The following is an 18,277-nucleotide window of genomic DNA, read 5'->3' as shown; positions in this document are numbered from 1 at the left end:
GGACTGAAGGGTCCCAGGTTCAATTCTGGTCAAGGGCACATAACTTGGTTGCGGGCACATCCCCAGTGGGAGGTGTGCAGGAGGCAGCTGATTGATGTTTCTCTCTCATTGATGTTTCTAACTCTCTATCCCTCTCCCTTCCTTTCTGTAAAAAAATCAATAAAATATATTTTTTAAAAAAATTAGGGAGGTGAATCGGACAAGCCTGCTTCATTAGGAAGCTACGGCTTCACACACTCCTCAAGGCACCGCTGTATCCTCCATCCTCAGGATCTAAACCCCAAAGTGGGCAGGAAGGATCCCTACCAGCCATTATCCATGAAAACCAAGGGAAAGACGACACAGTGGGAGAAATCCCTCAGCTGGGTGCAGGCTCAGTGGAAGCCAAGGTGGCACAGAGGGAGAGCCCTCCACTTTGAGGCAAGTGCAGCGAGAACTAAAGTGATGGCACAAGGGGCAGAGCCCAGCCTGGGGAAAGAATCTGATTGGATAAGTGACACAGAACCCCGTAGGAAATAGATTGGTTAGGGGAAGGACCCATCAGAAGCCCAGGAGGGAAGGAAAGATCAATGATTCTCTCTCATCATTGATGTTTCTATCTCTCTCTCCCTCTCCCTTCCTCTCTGAAATCAGGAACTATATATATATATATATAGATATATATATATATATCCTATCTAATAAAAGAGTAATATGCAAATTGACCATCACTCCAACACACAACATGGGTGCCCCCATGTGGACACAAGATGGCCATCAGGGGAGGGCAGTTGGGAGGTATCAGGCCTGCAAGGGAGGGCAGTTGTGGGTGATCAGGCCAGCAGGGGAGGGAAGTTGGGAGGGACCAGGCCTGCAAGGGAGGGCATTTGGGGCAATCAAGCCTGCAGGGGAGAGCAGTTAGGAGTGACCAGGTCGGCAGAGGAGGGAAGTTGGGGGTGACCAGGCCTGCAGGAAAGGCCAGTTGGGGGGGACCCAGGCCTGCAGGGGAGAGCAGTTGCGGGGGACCAGGCCTGCAGGGGAAGGCAGTTAGGGGTTACCAGGCCTGCAGGGAGGGCAGTTAGGGGTGACCAGGCCTGTAGGGGAGGGCAGTTAGGGGCAAACAGGCTGGCAGGGGAGCAGTTAGGCATCAATCAGGCCTCCAGGGGAGTGGTTAGGGGGTGATTAGGTTGGCAGGCAGAAGTGGTTAGGGGCAATCAGGAAGGGAGGCAGGCAAGCAGTTGGGAGCCAGCAGTCCTGGATTGTGAGAGGGAGGTCCGACTGGGATCGGGCCTAAACAGGCAGTCGGACATCCTTCGAGTGGTCCCAGATTGGAGAGGGTGATGGCTGGACTGAGGGACACCCTCACCCCCACCCCCCGTGCATGAATTTCGTGCACCGGGCCTCTAGTATATATATATACAAGGCTGGACTTTTTCCACAGCGGGAGGGATGGAGAGTAGACATCGGGATTCTGGGGGCAGCCTTCCGTTCCAACCCCAATAAACCTCACCACACCATCTCAGCCTCCATGCGTGGGTTCCAGGAAGTGCTTTTCTCTGAATCCATGAAAGGGACCCATTTCCACTGGCAACACTGTGTGGGCACTGTAGGTCTCTGAGTTTGTAAGGCCCGCATGAGGCCTCCCCGAGCTCGTCAGGTTAGCATGTGGCCCCTTTCCAACCACACACATAAGCCTCGGGCAGCTTCCAGCCTTGGGCCAGACATTCCCTTCTCCTGAAACACCGTCCTCTTTCCTGGCTAATCTCTCTCCGCCACCCTGTTCCAGGCCGTGCTCCCACAAAGACGCAGTTCAACATTTTATCAGCACTAAGGAGGGCAGCATGGAGTACTCCCCCAGTAGCTGCTGAATTAATGGAGGAAAAGAGGAAGGAAGGAAAGATGGGAGGGAGGGAAGGAGGGAGAAAGGAGGGAGGGGGAGGGAGAAGAGAGGGAGGAAGAGAGGGAGGTGAGAGGGAGGGAAAAAGAAGTGATACAGAAGAGTGAAAACTCAATAAATATGTGTTTAATGAATGAGTTTGGCTTATAGGAGAAAATGTATTGCATCATATAACTGGGAGGGAAAAATCCAAGAGAAGAGCTAATTGAGAGAGAGAGAGAGAGAGAGAGAGAGAGAGAGAGAGAGAGACCTATAGATGGGAAGAACTAAATGATAGGTAGGTAGGTAGGTAGGTAGGTCGGTCGGTCGGTAGGTGGGTGGATGGATGATAGATAGATAGATAGATAGATAGATAGATAGATAGATAGATAGATAGACAGATAGAGATGGGAAGATGTCTGGATGCACAGATAGAGGACAGCTGCACAGATCCGCTCACTAGTGAACCAGCCTCCTGTCCCGGGACTTGGGGACATGGGCGAGAGCAATGACTTCCAAGCTATGAGCAGAGCCTGTACCCCTTGCCTTTGGGGAGGTGAAAGCCGCCTTTGAGTGGACACCATGCTGACCCCTTTCCCAGGCCTGTGAGCCTCAGAGGGAGACAGATGAGTGACGGGGCCCATGGAACATTGGAGCATCCTCAGAAAGAAGCGGGGTGCTCCTTCCCGCCGCAGATTAACTTCCTGGCAAAGCCAGCAAGCCTGCACCGCTGGAGGTGGAGGAAGAATCCTGTTTTTCAAAGGCCCTCCGCGGAGATTTGAATTTAATTAAATACTCATTTTGCATCATCCCACATGGAAGCAAAAAGAAAACCACCCCGTTTCTGAACTTCTAAGGACCCGGAGCCTCCTCCACTCCATGTGCTAAGAAGCCGAGTGAGTTCTGGCCCTTGGTGGGGGGCGGGGGGGGGGGGGCTCATGAAGTAAGCACCACCCAGCCTCTGAGCCCCCCCGCCCCCCGAGCTTTTCCCTGAAGTCCTGAGCGGGACAGGGTGAGCAGCTCCCCCGAGACGCTGCCCAGTTTTGCAGGGTGCATTCCATCAGGAGGGAGGAAGGAGAAACACAGAATTGTCTACACACACACACACACACACACACACACACACACACACACACATTTGAAAGCAGTTTCCAGAGCTTGGCCTAGCCCCAGAAAGCTGTAGAAAGAGGCCCCGAACTTCCTGGTCCCCAGCTGCACGCCCAGGCCCGTCTCCTGGCCCGAGGAGAGGGCGCCACCCGCGGGAACCCGGGCTCCGGGCCAGCGGAGGGGGCTCCCGTGGCTGCAGATTCTGCCGGGGGAGGAGGGGGGACCCTGCGGGGAGGCTCTGCTGAAGCCAGAGGGCCCTTTCGCAGTCCATGCTCAGGCTGAACCGCTCACAACCTGTCCTCCCTCCTCTCCTCCTCTTTACCCCCGTGGTGTCATCGCAAAACAATCCTACCTACTTTCTAGGGCTTTCGTGGCAAAAACAGGAGGGTCCTTGCGGGAGCTTGGGGCCTCTCTCAGTCTCTCCCTCCTCTTCCTCCCCTCTCGTCTCCACCTCCCTCCGCCCCCCACCCACCGCCAGAGTGGAAATAAAAGGTCCCTGGATGCATCACCCCAGCTTGCAGTGGGGTGACTCCAGCTGGCCATCGCCTGCTTCTCTCTGCAGGCAGGGAGACTCACATGAGCAAGGAGGCAGCATCCTCACGCAGGGGCCCCAGCTTGGCCCCCGAAGCCGCCTCTCTGAGATACGGAGAAACAAGACGCAGGACTTTGGACCTCCCACTTACCTGCCCAATAGCTTGCGACCGAGAAACCTACTTCAGGAAGGAGGTCTGAGGGTGCCCCCTCAGCCAATGGGAACTGAGCGTGGTAGCTGGAGGGCCTCGGACAGCGGCTGTGAGCTCCGTGCCCCTGTGTCCCTGTCCCTTCGTTTCCCAGTCACCTGGCAAGAACTGTCCCCGCTCCCTCAACCACCTGTCCACCACCCATTCTCACTTCTGATATCTAATACCCCGTCCCCCCCACCTTCCCTTTTGTCCAAAAACGTCTTCTATACCTAATGTTGCCTCGCTGTCTTTAGAATTCTCCTGGGATGATCACGCCTATGTACATTTTCCCTGCATATGTATTCAATTTTGAGTTTTTTCCTGTGAATTTGGTTATTAGCCCAGCCTAGAATACATTAGGAGGTGGGAGGAAAAGTATTAATATTTTTAGCCTCTCCCCCTACCCCCCAACACCCCAGTCCAGTCCCCACTACACACAGGCTGTCCTGGAAATTGGATTTCCCTTTATTCATGGGAAATACACACACACACACACACACACACACATACACACACGCCACCACACACTCTCATATACTCACACATATAAAAACACTCACACACACATACACACACACATACACACACGCCACCACACACTCTCATATACACACACTCACACACACATACACATACACGCACATACACACATACACACGTGCCACCACACACTTTCACATACACACACACACACACACACACACACACACACACACTTGACGCAGGACTGGGCAGTGGTGAACAGCATGCGTCCAGGAGCCCACCTGCTAGGGGCTGCCACACTCACGCAAGTCCCTTAACCTCTCCACACCTGACTTCCTCGTCTGTACAATGGGAATGTGGTGGCGGCTCCCAGCCCGAGGCCTGGCACCGAGGAAAGCGGCCCTTTCCTCCCTCCTCTTCTACAGAATCACACCCCGCCCCTGCCCATCCTCTGCACCCCGATCCCCAGGCCTCTTCCAACGGGTGGTGTCATCATTTATTTGCAAACACGTCTATTGGATTTCAAATTAAAACGCTGCTGAGCCGAATTAAAAACAAAACACACGCAGGGGGGTGGGAGAAAGGCTGACAGACGTGTTAGTAAACAGCGGAATATTGTGGAAGGCGGGGCACCGAGCTCAGATGCACGAGGGTTCACATTGACAGGTGTTTGATATGAGACATGAATATCAGTAGAGGGACATTTTCCTGGGGGGTTAAAAACAAAACAAACCAGGAAGCAGAGTCTCTCCTCCTCCCCTCCAGCCCTCAGTGCGGCTCCACTCTCGGGGTGACTGAAGCCCTGTTCCCCGCCACCTACATGGTCACAGCAGATCTGATTGCTCCCATGGCCATTCACAATTCCACGTGAAACATTGAATTATTCATAGGCACAGGGTGGAGCGAGCTGCCCGCAGAGCCTTCCTGTTGCGGACACTGACTGTGCAGCAGCTTTTGAGAAAGCCACCCACCCCGATGGACCACCCCGCCGAGCCTTCACGGTCAGACAGGGAGGCGGGTGGGTGCCTGGCCAGGCACAGCTCAGCAGCCAAGTCCCTGGGCCCGGAGCAGTCTTCGCGGGGGTTCGTCCGCTTGCAGACGCTGCGGGCACTCCATGATGGGAGGGCGTCCTGGTCCCCTCGCTCGGAGAGCTGGGCAGCCAGGGTCCCTCTCGGCCTGGCCTCCCCAGAGCAAGCCTGCTGAACGGAGGGGACTTCTGGGGCCTCTGTCCCCACAACGGGAGTTCTCGCTCCCTCTCTCCGGGGCCTCTCAGGATGGGGCTGGTCACAGGTTTCGGGAGCCAAAAGCAGCTCCAGGAATGAGGCGAGGGTCCGACTCCAGAGAGAAGCGTCTCAGCTCTGAGGCTCGGGGGCGCCATCCTTCACTGGGATGTCTTTGCCATCCACGGCCTCGGGGCCGGCCTCCAGTCTGGGCTCCTCTCCTGAGGGCTGTTCTCCGGGTGTCTGGGGCTCCCCCGCCACCTGGGTGGTCTTGCTAGCGTGGCATCCCATCTCAGGAGGATGCAGGGCGCCCTGGGATGGTCCCCGAAGGGTCTGTGCGGCTGATCGGCAGGGACCAGAGTTATATAACTTCCTCCGAGCACTGTTGAAAGAGAACTGGCTTGGTTTCTATGGTCCCAGGGGGACGCCAAGTCCAATTTGCATAAAGAACACACACACACACACACACACACACACCATCTGTGGGGTGGGCGGGGCCTGGAGGGCTGCCCTTCCAGGTTAACCTGGCCAGTTCCAAGAACCAAGCTCTGCTCGTTCCCCAGAAAGAATTCCCTTTTGTGTAACCTTTAACTCCTCTGCCGATGACAATCCCCCACCTAGCTACCTGTCAACACCGGCCCTTTTGTTCACACCGAGGGAAAGCCCTGTTACTACGCAACTAGCTGTGGCTGCCTTTCCCGGTCCCGGCAGGGTCACTCTCAGGGTCACTCTCAGTGCCGGGACTCACAGACCCCCAAGCGTGGAGGTCATCCCCACCCTGGGGTGTCAGCTCCACCCAGGGAGTCCTAAGACCGCGGACGCCAGGGGTTACCAAACATGCAGGCAATTGAAAGAACCGGCCGGTGCTGCGTGCAGCTCTGTGCCAAGCGCAGTTTATATTCACCACCTTTTTTTATCGATTTCAGAGGGAGAGGGAGAGGGAGATAGAAACATCAGTGATGAGAATCATGGATCGGCTGCCTCCTGCACGTCCCCCACCGGGGATCAAGCCCACAACCCGGGCATGTGCCCTGACCAGGAATCGAACCAGCGACCTCCTGGTTCTTGGGTCGATGCTCAACCACTGAGCCACACCAGCTGGGCAAGCTTCCAACGTAATCATGCTTAACTCCAGTCAGCACAGGAGACAGGCAGCAGGAGCCCCCGGAGCCAGGCGAAACCCCCAGGTGAGCTTGCGTCGGTTTAGACTACGAGAAGATGGTGAGAAGCCTGGCCCTGCCTGGGACCCGTTACAGGATTTGTGGGGCCCGGTGCAAGATTAAAACGCGAGCCCCTGCTTCCGGTATCACTAAGAACTCAAGAGGATACCATCAGGCTAGTACAGTGGTCGGCAAAACGCGGCTCGCGAGCCCCATGCGGCTCTTTGGCCCCTTGAGTGTGGCTCTTCCACAAAATACCACGGCCTGGGCGAGTCTTTTTTGAAGAAGTGGCGTTAGAAGAAGTTTAAGTTTAAAAAATGTGGCTCTCAAAAGAAATTTCAATCGTTGTCCTGTTGACATTTGGCTCTGCTGACCAATGAGTTTGCCGACCACTGGGCTAGTAAATGAATCACAGGGCCCAGGAGGCCAGCCCTGCCCACACCCAACCTCTTCCTGGAGTGTCTCATCAGACGTAGATTTGCTTGTGCCGAGGGCTCAGCCCAGGAGACGTTGCCCTGGGAATAGAATGAGGCCAGAAAAAAAAAAAGACAAGGAAAGAGAAATGGGGGAAGGACAGCCCCCCAAGGATGGCACCTCAACATACCTGCAGCTTGAAACTGCGTCCTTCCCTCTTACTACCTACAAAACACAGCCCACAAAAACGTGTTCACATCACACCACGCACATAAACTCTGCTGACAGTGCCGGGTGCTGGCAAGGTGGCGGGGCTTCGGGAATGCTCACAAGCTGCTAGCGGGAATGCGAAATGGCACAGCCTCTGGAGAGAAAACGTTTGGCGGGATCTTACAGAGCTAAACGTACACCTACCATAGAACGCTTCCCTGCGTTCGTCAGCTCAGGCTGCCGTAACAACACCCCGCCGGCTGGATGGCTTAAACCACAGGCATTTCTTTTCCCGAAAGTTCTGAGGCCGGAAGTCCAAGGTCAAGGGGCCGGGTAATTCGGTTCCTGCCGAGCGCTCTCTTCCTGGTTTGCCTTTCCTCTGTGCTCCCACAGAAAGGGAGCGCTGGGATCTCCCCCTCTTCTTACAAGGACACCAGTTCAGTAAGGTAGGGCCCTCCTTATGACCTCATTTACCCTAAATTACCTCCTTGAAGGCCTGTCTCCAAGTGCAGTCACACTGGGGATTGGGGCTTCAATCAATCAATTGGGACTGGAAAGGGGGAGGGGGTAATGGGGGGTCGGGAACACCTTCAGTCCATAACTTCATCCAAGGGGAATGAAAACCGGCGCTTGCACAACAACCTGTACATGAAGACTGAGAGCAGCTTTGTTAATAATCAAAAACCGGGAACAACAGGCCCCGGCTGGTGTGGCTCAGTGGATAGAGCGTCCACCTGCAGACTGAAGGGTCCCGGGTTCGATTCTGGTCAAGGGCACATGCATGCCCAGGTTGCGGGCTCGATCCCCAGTGTGAGTGTGCAGAAGGCAGCCTATCAATGATTCCCTCTCATTATCAATGTTTCTATCACTCTATCCCTCTCCCTTCCTCTCTGAAATCAATAAAAATATGTGGAAAAAAATTAAAAGAAAAAAAGAACTGGCTCTAGCTGGATTGGCTCAGTGGATTGAGTGTTGGCCTATGGACCGAAGAGTCCTGGGTTCGATTTCAGTAAAGGGCATGTACAGGCAGCAGCCAATCAATGTGTTTCTCTCACATCGATATTTCTCTCTGTCTTCCCCTCTCTCTTCCCCTCTCTCTAAAAATAAAAATCAATGAAAAAATATCCTCGGATATTAAATAAACAAACAAACAAACAAATAAATAAATGCCTTAAAAAAAAAAAAACCTGGGAACAACTCGGATGTGAGTGGAGAAACAAACTCGGATACAGTCACACATCAGAATACTACGCGGCAATAAAAAGGAACAAGCTACCAATACGTGTAACAGGTATGAGGACTTTCAAAGGCATCGTGTTGAGTGACAGGAAGCCAATCTCCAAAGGTTACCTACTGTTTGATTTCATGTATGTAACATTCTCAAAAAGACGAAAGCCATGAGGATGGAGAACAAAACGATGCCAAAAGGGGGGGTGTTTGCTGCTCTGTAGCCTCATCACGGTGGCCGTTACACAAATCTATACGTGTGCTAAAATCCATGGAACTGAACACCAACATTTTAAACAGTCAGATTTACTGTACACTCATTTAAGAAAAAAATTTTAATTATAAAGATCATTCAAATGCAAATATAAATAAAACCTGTTTGCCAGGAGCCTGGGGGCTTATTTGCCATCTGGTCCTAGTTTTTAAGATCATTTAAAATCCCTTCTCTCCTGCTTCTCACGCAAACAAACAAAGAAGCACACCTGCCCCTCATTTAGCTCAGCAGCTGTTTTTTGAGCCACATGGCACAAGGTTCCATTTGGGGTGTTGTGCTGAAATAGGAATTTTGGGGCGGTGAAATAGCAGGTTTAGGGAATTTTTCAAATTAAGGGGGGGGATCCATGGAAAAAACACAGGGCTACAGAGTTACAAAAGGGTACATTTCCATAAGACAAGGGAGTTGGGAGAGGCAACAGTTACATTTCCACAAACAAGGGAAAGGCAGAAGTTACATTTCCACAAGATAAGGGAACTGGGAGTAGCCAAAGGTCTGTATTTACAAAATAAAGGAGGATGGCCTCACACGTCCCAAGTGAGGTTTGACCTTTGAGCTCAGGAGTTGCTATAGTGACCAAATCAAAGGGGAATGGTGGCCAATCAGAGGGGATATCGAGGCACAAAAACTGCAGCCTTTATAAATGAGGGGGGGAGGAGGAGGGGCGGGAAAGGAACTCGGTGGGACTCTTTCCCCCTCCCCACGTGGAGTCTGTACTTGTTCTTCAATAAATTTCCACCTTTGCTATACCATCTTCCCTCCGTGGATTTGTTCTTCGACTACAACAAAGAATCCGGGGAACTATCCTGCCTAGGGGAACACCGGGTGTTCCAGCCCAAAAATCCCGTATCGGTGCAGTTTCCAGAACCTTCCTGAATTGTACTTGAGTAGGCCAGAACGTGGAGGCAGAGAGGGCTGTGTGCAGAGGGTCCCCTTATAGCTAGGACTGTAGGGCAGGAGAGTACTCAGCCCAAAGCACCCTACAGAAAGCGAGGGTCCTGCCACCCCGGGGCCCGGGAGCCCCCATTTCTAGCTCCATCCACTTTGGATGATAGAATATTCTCACGCTTCTTAACGGAGCATCCCTCTAGAAGATATATAAGCCCTTTCCTACTAAATATAGGCTACATCTCCTAACATAAATATGAACTTATCTTTAAAAATGCCCCCTGAAAAAGAAAAGTCCTGAAAGCCAGATGATAAACGTATTTTGGAAGAGAGAGTTTCCCACGGACTCAAATAATAATAATACCAATCTAGACATAATCTAAGAAATGATGTCTAGGTTGGTATTATTACTATGAATGACACGACTTGGACCTGTCAGACCCTATGCTGTCCTCACGGCGATCGCCTATGGAGAAAACAGACCGGTTGATTCCAAAACACTGTGATCAGTGGAATGAGAAAAATGCCCGGAGAACTCAGAGGAGAAAGTCATTAGGAAGCTTTAACCTCATCTGGTGACTCCAGAACCCCAGAGGCTATAATCCAGGACTTTGCCCCGCTGTGCTTTGGGGCATAGCGTGTGGGGTGGCGGGAGGGAGTTCTCGCTGGGGCTGGAACAAGAGAGGTCTGAACGTGACTCAGGGACACTTTCAGGTGACAGAATGGGAACTGTACCCGGCAGCTGGTGCTCATCTTGGGCTGTCAGCATTTCTCTGACCCTTTCACCTTCACCGTGAGTAGGCTGGTGCCGGCCTGTCACACACATGCACACGCACGTGTGTCCTTTGCCCTGCCAGGCACTGCCCACAGGTGTTCCCTCCTCTCCCTCCTCCTCTGCCCTAGATGGTCACTTTGGCCAGATTACACCAGTACAGAGAGACCGAAAACGAAGTAGGCCCACACACAGGGTGGGGGTGGGAGGGAGGTTGTGTCTCTAATCTCTCCACTGGCCATGTGATCCCCAATGTCGCCACAGAGATAAGCTCCTGGGATTAAAAGAGGACAGTCCCCATACAACTTTGCAAAACTTGGATCCCATCACCAGGCCACTCTGATTTTTTTTTTAATATAAATCTTGTATTTATCCAGGGAAGAGCTCAATTCCTTGGCATTGCGTTCATTTGCAATGTTAATTTGTTGCATTAAATGTGGATACAGCACAAGCAGACAGTGGGGGTGTTTAGTTCTTCATTGTAGCCCTTGTTAGTAGGAAAGTGTCTGGGTCCTAGTGGCTACTCAGTCAACATTTGTGAAACAAAGAAATAAATGAAATGTAAATACTTAAGAGTCCACCATTTTGGTAATCCTGTTTTGAAATGTCTTACACACACATACACACACACACACACACACACACACACACACAAATAAAAACAAAACTGGGAGCCTCGGGAAACGGAGGCGGAGGCGGCCGCGGGGTCCCACGGCTCTGTGAAAGCATGCCAGTGAGACCCCGTGGACCTTGCATTCATTGTCACCTGAATCTTTATTAGCTAATAGGCTCTCAGCTCAAGGCAGGTCTGACACCCCTCCCCCACCCACCTCCCACAGTAACTAAGGGGGTGGCCACTGACATTGAGTGGCAGACAGTCAGGGATGCCAAAGGTCGGGCTGTGCCAGGGCCGCCCCAGCCCAAGAACTGCCAGTGCTGCCCAGGTGAGAAGCAGTACCTGGGGTGCCAAATCCTAAGGACCTGGCTGTGTCTCACTCTCCACCGGGTCTGGCTGGGTGCTTATTAATAAAGTTCAGCCAAAGAGAATGGAGGGCACTGGCTAGGAGGGCAAGGTGGGGAGGAAGGTGGCAGGGGGGGGGGGGAGAGAGGAGGGGAGAGGAGGGGAGGAGTGGCAAGGGGAAAGGGTTGCCCATAGGTGAAAGGCCTCCCTAGCGTGAGAGAATCCCAGCCCCTTGCATCTTTTATACACACACACACACACACACACACACACACACACACTGAGTGGCCAGATTATTATGCACTCAGAGATCATCATAATCTGGCCACTCAGTATATATTTCCGAGAGGAAGGGAGAGGGAGAAAGAAAAACATCAATGATGAGAGAGAATCATGGATCGGCTGCCTCCTGCACGCCCCCCACTGGGGATCCAGCCCACAACCGGGGCATGTGCCCTGACTAGGAGTCCAACCTTGACCTCCTGGTTCATAGGCTGACGCTCAACCATTGAGCCACGCGGGCGGCTCCTGGCATCTTCTAACGTTTCCTGCATATTTCAAAGAAAGGCTCTGCCAAATCGGGGTGTCCTGAAACTTCTGGATGAAAGAGAAGGTCCCAGAGACCAGCCAGGAAAATCCCAGGATGGATCCCAGGCCAGGACCAGGACCAGGGCCTGGCTGCCCCTCCGTGCCCCCTAAAGAAAGCAGCAAGTTCAGGTCGCAGCGCCCTCTGGACAGGGAAGGCGTTCCCACCCCGCCCGGCTGGGCGCCTGGGATTCCTAGCTTCTTGGAAAACCACCCACGTGGGAAGCGGAGGCAGCATTTCCGCCGGGGACTGAGCGCTCACCTCCCAGGCCCCGGCCCCGCACGGCCGCCCCGGGGCCACTAGGTGGCGCTGCGCTCCAGCCGGCGCTGCTCGGCGCCCGGAGAGAGGACGGCGGAGCCGCGACAGACAGACAGACAGACAGATCGAACCTGAGCCTCCGGATCCCGGGGACTGGCGGGCAGCGCCGGCGGCCAAGGTAGGATCCCCGCGCCCCCGGCGTTTCCCTTGAACTTGGTTGGGGTGGGCCGCGTGGCGCCGCCGAGCCCTGCGTGCGGTGGGCAGAGATCACGAGGGAAGTCGCAGCGGCCGCGCGTGGGGTCGCCGACCGGGACCTGGAGACCCGCCGTCTGCCAGCCGGGCCCAGGGCAGAGAGAGCACCAGGGCGCTGGCGCACAAACCTCCCCTGGAAAGCATGCCCGGTGCCCGGACGGCACGTCCTACACGGAGAGAAGCGAGCCTGGTGCCCGGGACGACCAGCTGAGTGCTGGCTGGGAAGGTCCGAGGCACCATTTCTCAAACTTGGCCGCACGTTGGCATCGCTTGGGGATTCGTTTTTTTAAAAAGTCTGGTGCCCTAGAGACCCCGGTGTGAGTGGTCTGGGTCCAGGCCTGGGCATCTGGATATTGAAAAGCTTCCAAGCATGCCCGGCCGGTGGGGCTCAGGGGTTGAACGTGGACCTATGACCCAGGAGGTCACGGTTCGATTCCAGGCCAGGGCACATGCCCGGGTTGCAGGCTCCATCCCCAGTGTGGGCGTGCAGGAGGCAGCGGGTCCATGATTCTCTCATCGTTGATGTTTCTATCTCTCTGTCCCTCTCCCTTCCTCTGTGAAGTCAATAAAAATATTTTAATAATAATAATAATAATTTTAAAAAAGCTTCCAAGCGAATCCATGTAGCAGCCAAGTCTGCAGCCCCTTGATGTAAAGGGTTGGAAAAACCCCAGGACGTGTGTGACAGCCAGACTGCTGATTCTTCTTTTCTTCTTCTTGTTCTATGTGCCTTTTAAGCAGGAAATACCTCTGCCGCCTTTGAGCTGTCAACCCAAGATAACCAAGCCACACCCTCCCTCCCAACAGGGCTGGTATTGAAAGGGCTGAACTTGAACGTGGGCAGAGAGCAGACAGACACTGATGTGGGATATGAGGGAAGACTTGTGGGGAAGTGTGTCTGTGGCGGGGGGGGGGGGGATTCCTCCTTACCCTGATCCCACAGAAGTTCTGGGGCCGGCTGGAGCTGCCCTCCTCATTGTGGCAAATGTAGCTGAGCAGTCGAAATAAGGTCCCTTATAACTTATAAAAGGGACCCCGTATATTTACATTACAGTAAAGTGGGGACCAGCATGGGCTTCGAGTCCCCAGAACCAGCCCTCCCTTATAGAACCCCTCCAGAAGTCACTAGCCTCATTTTCCTCATATGCAAAATGGCTATGATAGCATAAAACTCTTAAGAGTTGGCTTGGAAATGGTTCACAATAAAAGGTAATAATGTAAACTGCCCTAGCCAGGTTGGCTCAGTGGATAGAGCATCGGCCTGTGGACCCAAAGGTCCTGGGTTCGATTCCAGTCAAGGGCACGTACTTAAGTTGCAGGCTCCTCCCTGGCTTGGGCCCTGGTCAGGGCACGTGCAAGAGGCAACTCATCGATGTGCTGATGTTTCTTTCTCTGCCTTTCCCTCTCTCTTCCACTCTCTCTAAAAATCAATGGAGAAAGCACCCTCGGGTGAGGGTTAAAAAATATTTTTTTAAAGGTAATGTTGACTAAGGGCGTACCTGTGCCAGACACGGTGCTAAGTGCTCCCTGTGGATCGCCACCTTGCCTCCCCAGCATAACCCACAAGGAAGGGCTATCATGACTGCATTGGGGCTCAGAGAGGCCGAGGAACTTGCTCAGGGTTGCATGATAATAAGAGGCAGATCCTGAACTTGAACCCAGGCAGTCTGACCCCAGAGCCAAGTACAAAAGTACCACAGTCTGCGGTTCCCCTGGTTGACTGCGGGACGCAGGCAGCACCGAGCACCAGGCAGGCTGGTGTGAGGTGCGTTCTGAAACACGAGCTCTCGTGGCTGCCAACGAAGCACTGTCCCTGAATTGACTCATTTTTTCGTTCAAAATGTTATTGGTCGTTGGGAGCCTACTGTGTGCCAGGCGGTCTGGAAGATGCTGGAGATTAAATGGTAAAAAGAACCAAAGGTGAGCCAGCCCTCAATGGACTCACACTCCAGTGAATGGGAAAAACACCCCCTAAATACGAGGTGCGATGCTGGGTTTCCCCATCTATGGAGCAACTAGGCATCTGCCTCCTGCCCCTGCAGGACAGTGATCTGAACGGGGGCCAGCAAACACTTTCTGGAAGGGGCTGGATAGGAAACATTTTGAGCTTCATGGACCATATGGTTTCAGCGGCAACTACTCAACGCTGCCATCACAGAGTAGAAGCAGCCGTGGTCATATGGGTGTATGAGTGTCGCTGAGTTCCAATAAAACTTTATTTAGGGACACTGAAATTTGGATTTCATGTCACTTTCCTGGATCACAAGATGTTATTTTTCCTTCCATTTTTTTTCAACCATTTAAAAGTATAAAAACCATTCTTAGTGCAGAGACTGTAGTAAAAAAACAAACAAAAAAACAGGCATTACCCAGGCGGTGTGGCTCAGTGGTTAAGCATCGACCCAGGAGCCAAGAGGTTGCTGGTTTGATTCCCAGTCAGAGCAGATGCCTGGGTTGCAGTCTTGATCCTCAGTAGGGGGTGTGCAGGAAGCAGCCGAGTGATGTTTCTATCTCTCTACCCTTCTCCCTTCCTCTCTCTCTAAAATAAAAAATAAATAAATAAGCCTCTTTTTTTTTTAAAATTAAGTATGGGGCTAGCTGTGGACTGTAGTTTGCTGACTTGAGCTAGAATCATGGGACCCAAGGGTCAGAAAGTGTGAACTGCCCTAACTGGTTTGGCTCAGTGGATAGAGCGTCGGCCTGCGGACTAAAGGGTCCCAGGTTAGATTCCGGTCAAGGGCATGTACCTTGGTTGCGGGCACATCCCCAGTAAGGGGTGTGCAGGAGGCAGCTGAGTGATATTTCTCTCTCATCAATGCTTCTAACTCTCTATCCTCTCCCTTCCTCTCTGTAAAAAATAAACAAAACATTTTTTAAAAGTGTGACCTGTCCATCTAGTATTTGAATACCTGAGCCTTGAAGCTCTATTGTGCATGCTCAGCCATGTGTTGAATGCCCCCCGAAAATGGAACTTTCTCACTGAGCCGCTCCTTCATCCCATCGTCAGGATTTCAAACTGTGCCACAGTTGGGGTCCCCCCAAAAGCAGATGACGAGGTAAGGATTTGGGTGCCAGGAACTTATTTGGGAGGGGACCCTGGGAAACCCGGGAGAGGGAGTTGAGCCCAGGAAGGGAGGAAGCCCATAAACTTTATGGCATAAAGGATGTGATGGCGGGGTTACCCCCAGGCAACGGAGCTTGGTTCCTCCAAGGACCCTTGGAGAGATGGTATGTCCCCCAAAGAGACAAGGAAGCTGGGGTATTTTCCCACTTCCCCATTCCTCATTGATGGAGCATTGCTACACATGCACTTCTTTTTTAAATATATCTTTTTTATTTCAGAGAGGAAAGGAGAGAGAGAGAGAAACATCAATGAATGATGTGAGAGAATCATGGATCAGCTGCCTCCTGCACGCCCCACACTGGGGATGGAGCCCACAACCTGGGCATGTGCCCTAACCGGGAATTGAACTGTGACCTCCTGGTTCGTAGGTCGATGCTCAATCCCTGAGCCACGCCGCTGGGCTCACATGCGCTTCCGGTCCGTTCTGCACACTGCCTGCTAACCTCCCTGGGGCCAGAAAATGCCTTCAGGCAGAAAGAAGGGAGAGGCAGCAGTGCATCTGGAACCTGTCGGTGGCCTTGGGGTGTCGCTGATGAGTCCAGGTGGGCTACAAAGTGTTTCTGACTGTTGTCGAGTGCAGACCCACTGGTGGTCCGCGAGGTCCGAAAGGTTGGCGACCGCTGGTCTAGCGTGCTGCCACCCCACTGGGGGCTCTCTGGGGTGAGTTGCTGGGGCACAGAGTCTTGGCACTAAAGCCCATGACGTCTCAGACCCGGTTAGGGCCTCCCTCTCCAGCCCTCTGCTGCTCTCTCCCCGGAGCAGGGGCTCCAGCCACACTGACCTTTCACTTCCTTGAACTTGGCAGACTCTTCCTTCTGACCACAGTCAACAGAAGAAGTCTCAGGGAAGTACCAGAATGTTCCCGTCACACTTGCTGTCTTCCTCTTTGTGGAGAGACAGCAGGCCTGAAACTCAGGGCATCGGACAGGCAACAGGAGCTAAGATTTAGTAACAGCGTGTGTTTTATGTTTATCTTTACAGTTTCCACCTATATGTGGCAAGTGTTGCTAGCTTCGCACTTACAATAACGATATAAAGTGTTTTTTAAAAAGTAAATGTATGCAAATAATGTGTCTACTTAAAATACCATATGATTTCACTTATGTGTGGAATCTAAAGAACAATATAAGAGAACAAACAAAACAGAAACAGACTCAGATACAGAGAACAGATTGCTGGTTACCTGAGAGAAACTGGGCGAAAAAGGTGAAGGGATTAAGAAGTACAAATTCAGCTTTGGCCAGTTTGGCTCAGTGATGGAGCATTGGCCTGTGGACTGAATGGTCCCAGGTTCGATTATGATCAAGGGCACATGCCCAGGTTGTGGACTCGATCCCCAGTAGGGGGTGTGCAGGAGGCAACCAATCAATGATTCTCATTATTGATGTTTCGTTTTGTTTTTGTTTGTTTGTTTTTTTATATATACAGAGAGGAAGGGAGAGGGAGAGAGAGTCAGAAACATCGATGAGAGAGAAGCATCGATCAGCTGCCTCCTACACAACCCCTACTGGGGATGTGCCCGCAACCAAGGTACATGCCCTTGACCGGAATCGAACCTGGGATTCTTCAGTACACAGGCCGACGCTCTATCCACTGAGCCAAACCGGCTAGGGCTCATTATTGATGTTTCTATCTCTTTCTTCCTCTCTGGAATCAATAAAAATATGTTTTTTTAAAAAGTACAAATTCAGTCTAAACTGGTTTGGCTCAGTGGATAGAGCGTCGGCCTGCGGACTCAAGGGTCCCAGGTTCGATTCAGGTCAAGGGCATGTACCTTGGTTGCAGGCACATCCCCAGTAGGGGGTGTGCAAGAGGCAGCTGATCGATGTTTCTCTCTCATCGATGTTTCTAACTCTCTATCCCTCTCTCTTCCTCTCTGTAAAAAAATCAATAAAATATATATTTTTTAAAAAATATTTTTTTTAAAGTACAAATTCATAGTTACAAAATAGTCACAGGGATGTAAAGTACAGCATCCTACCTAATAAAAGGGTAATATGCAAATTGACCGCACCTTCGCTATGCCTAAGCCACGCCCACCAGTCACACCCCCCAGCCAATCAGGGCAAGTATGCAAATAAACCCAACAAAGATGGCTACAGCCACAGAGAGCAAGGTTTCCCAGGCAACGGAGGAAGCTAAGCTTTCCGCCTGCCCTTGCTAGGCCTAAGCCTCTACTCAAGCTACAAAGTTTCAATTATAGAAGGTAAACAAATCCAAACAGAAATGGCGGCAGCCACGGAGCTGGAGAGACCAGGCCAGGGTTGCCCCCGGCAATGGAGAAAGCAAAGCTTTCTGCACACCCTGGCCAGGCCCAGGCCTCCGCTTAAGGCTACAAAGTTTCAGTTATAGAAGGTGAATTAACCCAAAGAGAAATGGCTGCCGGCCATGGAGCAAGCAGGAGGCTTGGCTCAACTCCAGGCTACAAAGTTTCAATTGTGGAAGGTAAATAAATTCCAGATACCAGGGCCTCCGCTTGGGTCGCCAGGGGGCGTGGCTGGCCTGCAAACCACCACAGGCCCCTTGCTCAGGCCTCCCCACGCCCCAAGGGAACCCCCATCCTGATCCAGGACACCCTTCAGGGCAAACCAACTGGCCCCTACCCCTGTACCAGGCCTCTATCCTATCTAATAAAAGAGTAATATGCAGATTGACCATCACTGCAACACACAATATAGCTGCCCCCATGTGGTCAAAGATCCTGCCCCCATGTGGACACAAGATGGCCAGTAGGGGAGGGCAGTTGGGAGGCACCAGGCCTGCA

General features: G+C 52.4%; 1 protein-coding gene across 1 annotated transcript; it reads right to left on the bottom strand.

Moving 5' to 3' along the window:
- Positions 1-5,519: 5,519 nt before the first annotated feature.
- Positions 5,520-5,678, bottom strand: CHD9NB (CHD9 neighbor). The gene has a single exon (XM_054710864.1). The coding sequence runs from the start codon at positions 5,676-5,678 to the stop codon at positions 5,520-5,522; it is 159 nt and encodes a 52-aa protein (XP_054566839.1).
- Between the last annotated feature and the right edge of the window lie 12,599 nt (positions 5,679-18,277).

Source organism: Eptesicus fuscus, chromosome 21 (assembly GCF_027574615.1).
Source record: "Eptesicus fuscus isolate TK198812 chromosome 21, DD_ASM_mEF_20220401, whole genome shotgun sequence".
Lineage (NCBI taxonomy): Eukaryota > Metazoa > Chordata > Mammalia > Chiroptera > Vespertilionidae > Eptesicus > Eptesicus fuscus.
This window is presented reverse-complemented; position numbering and strand designations above follow the sequence as displayed.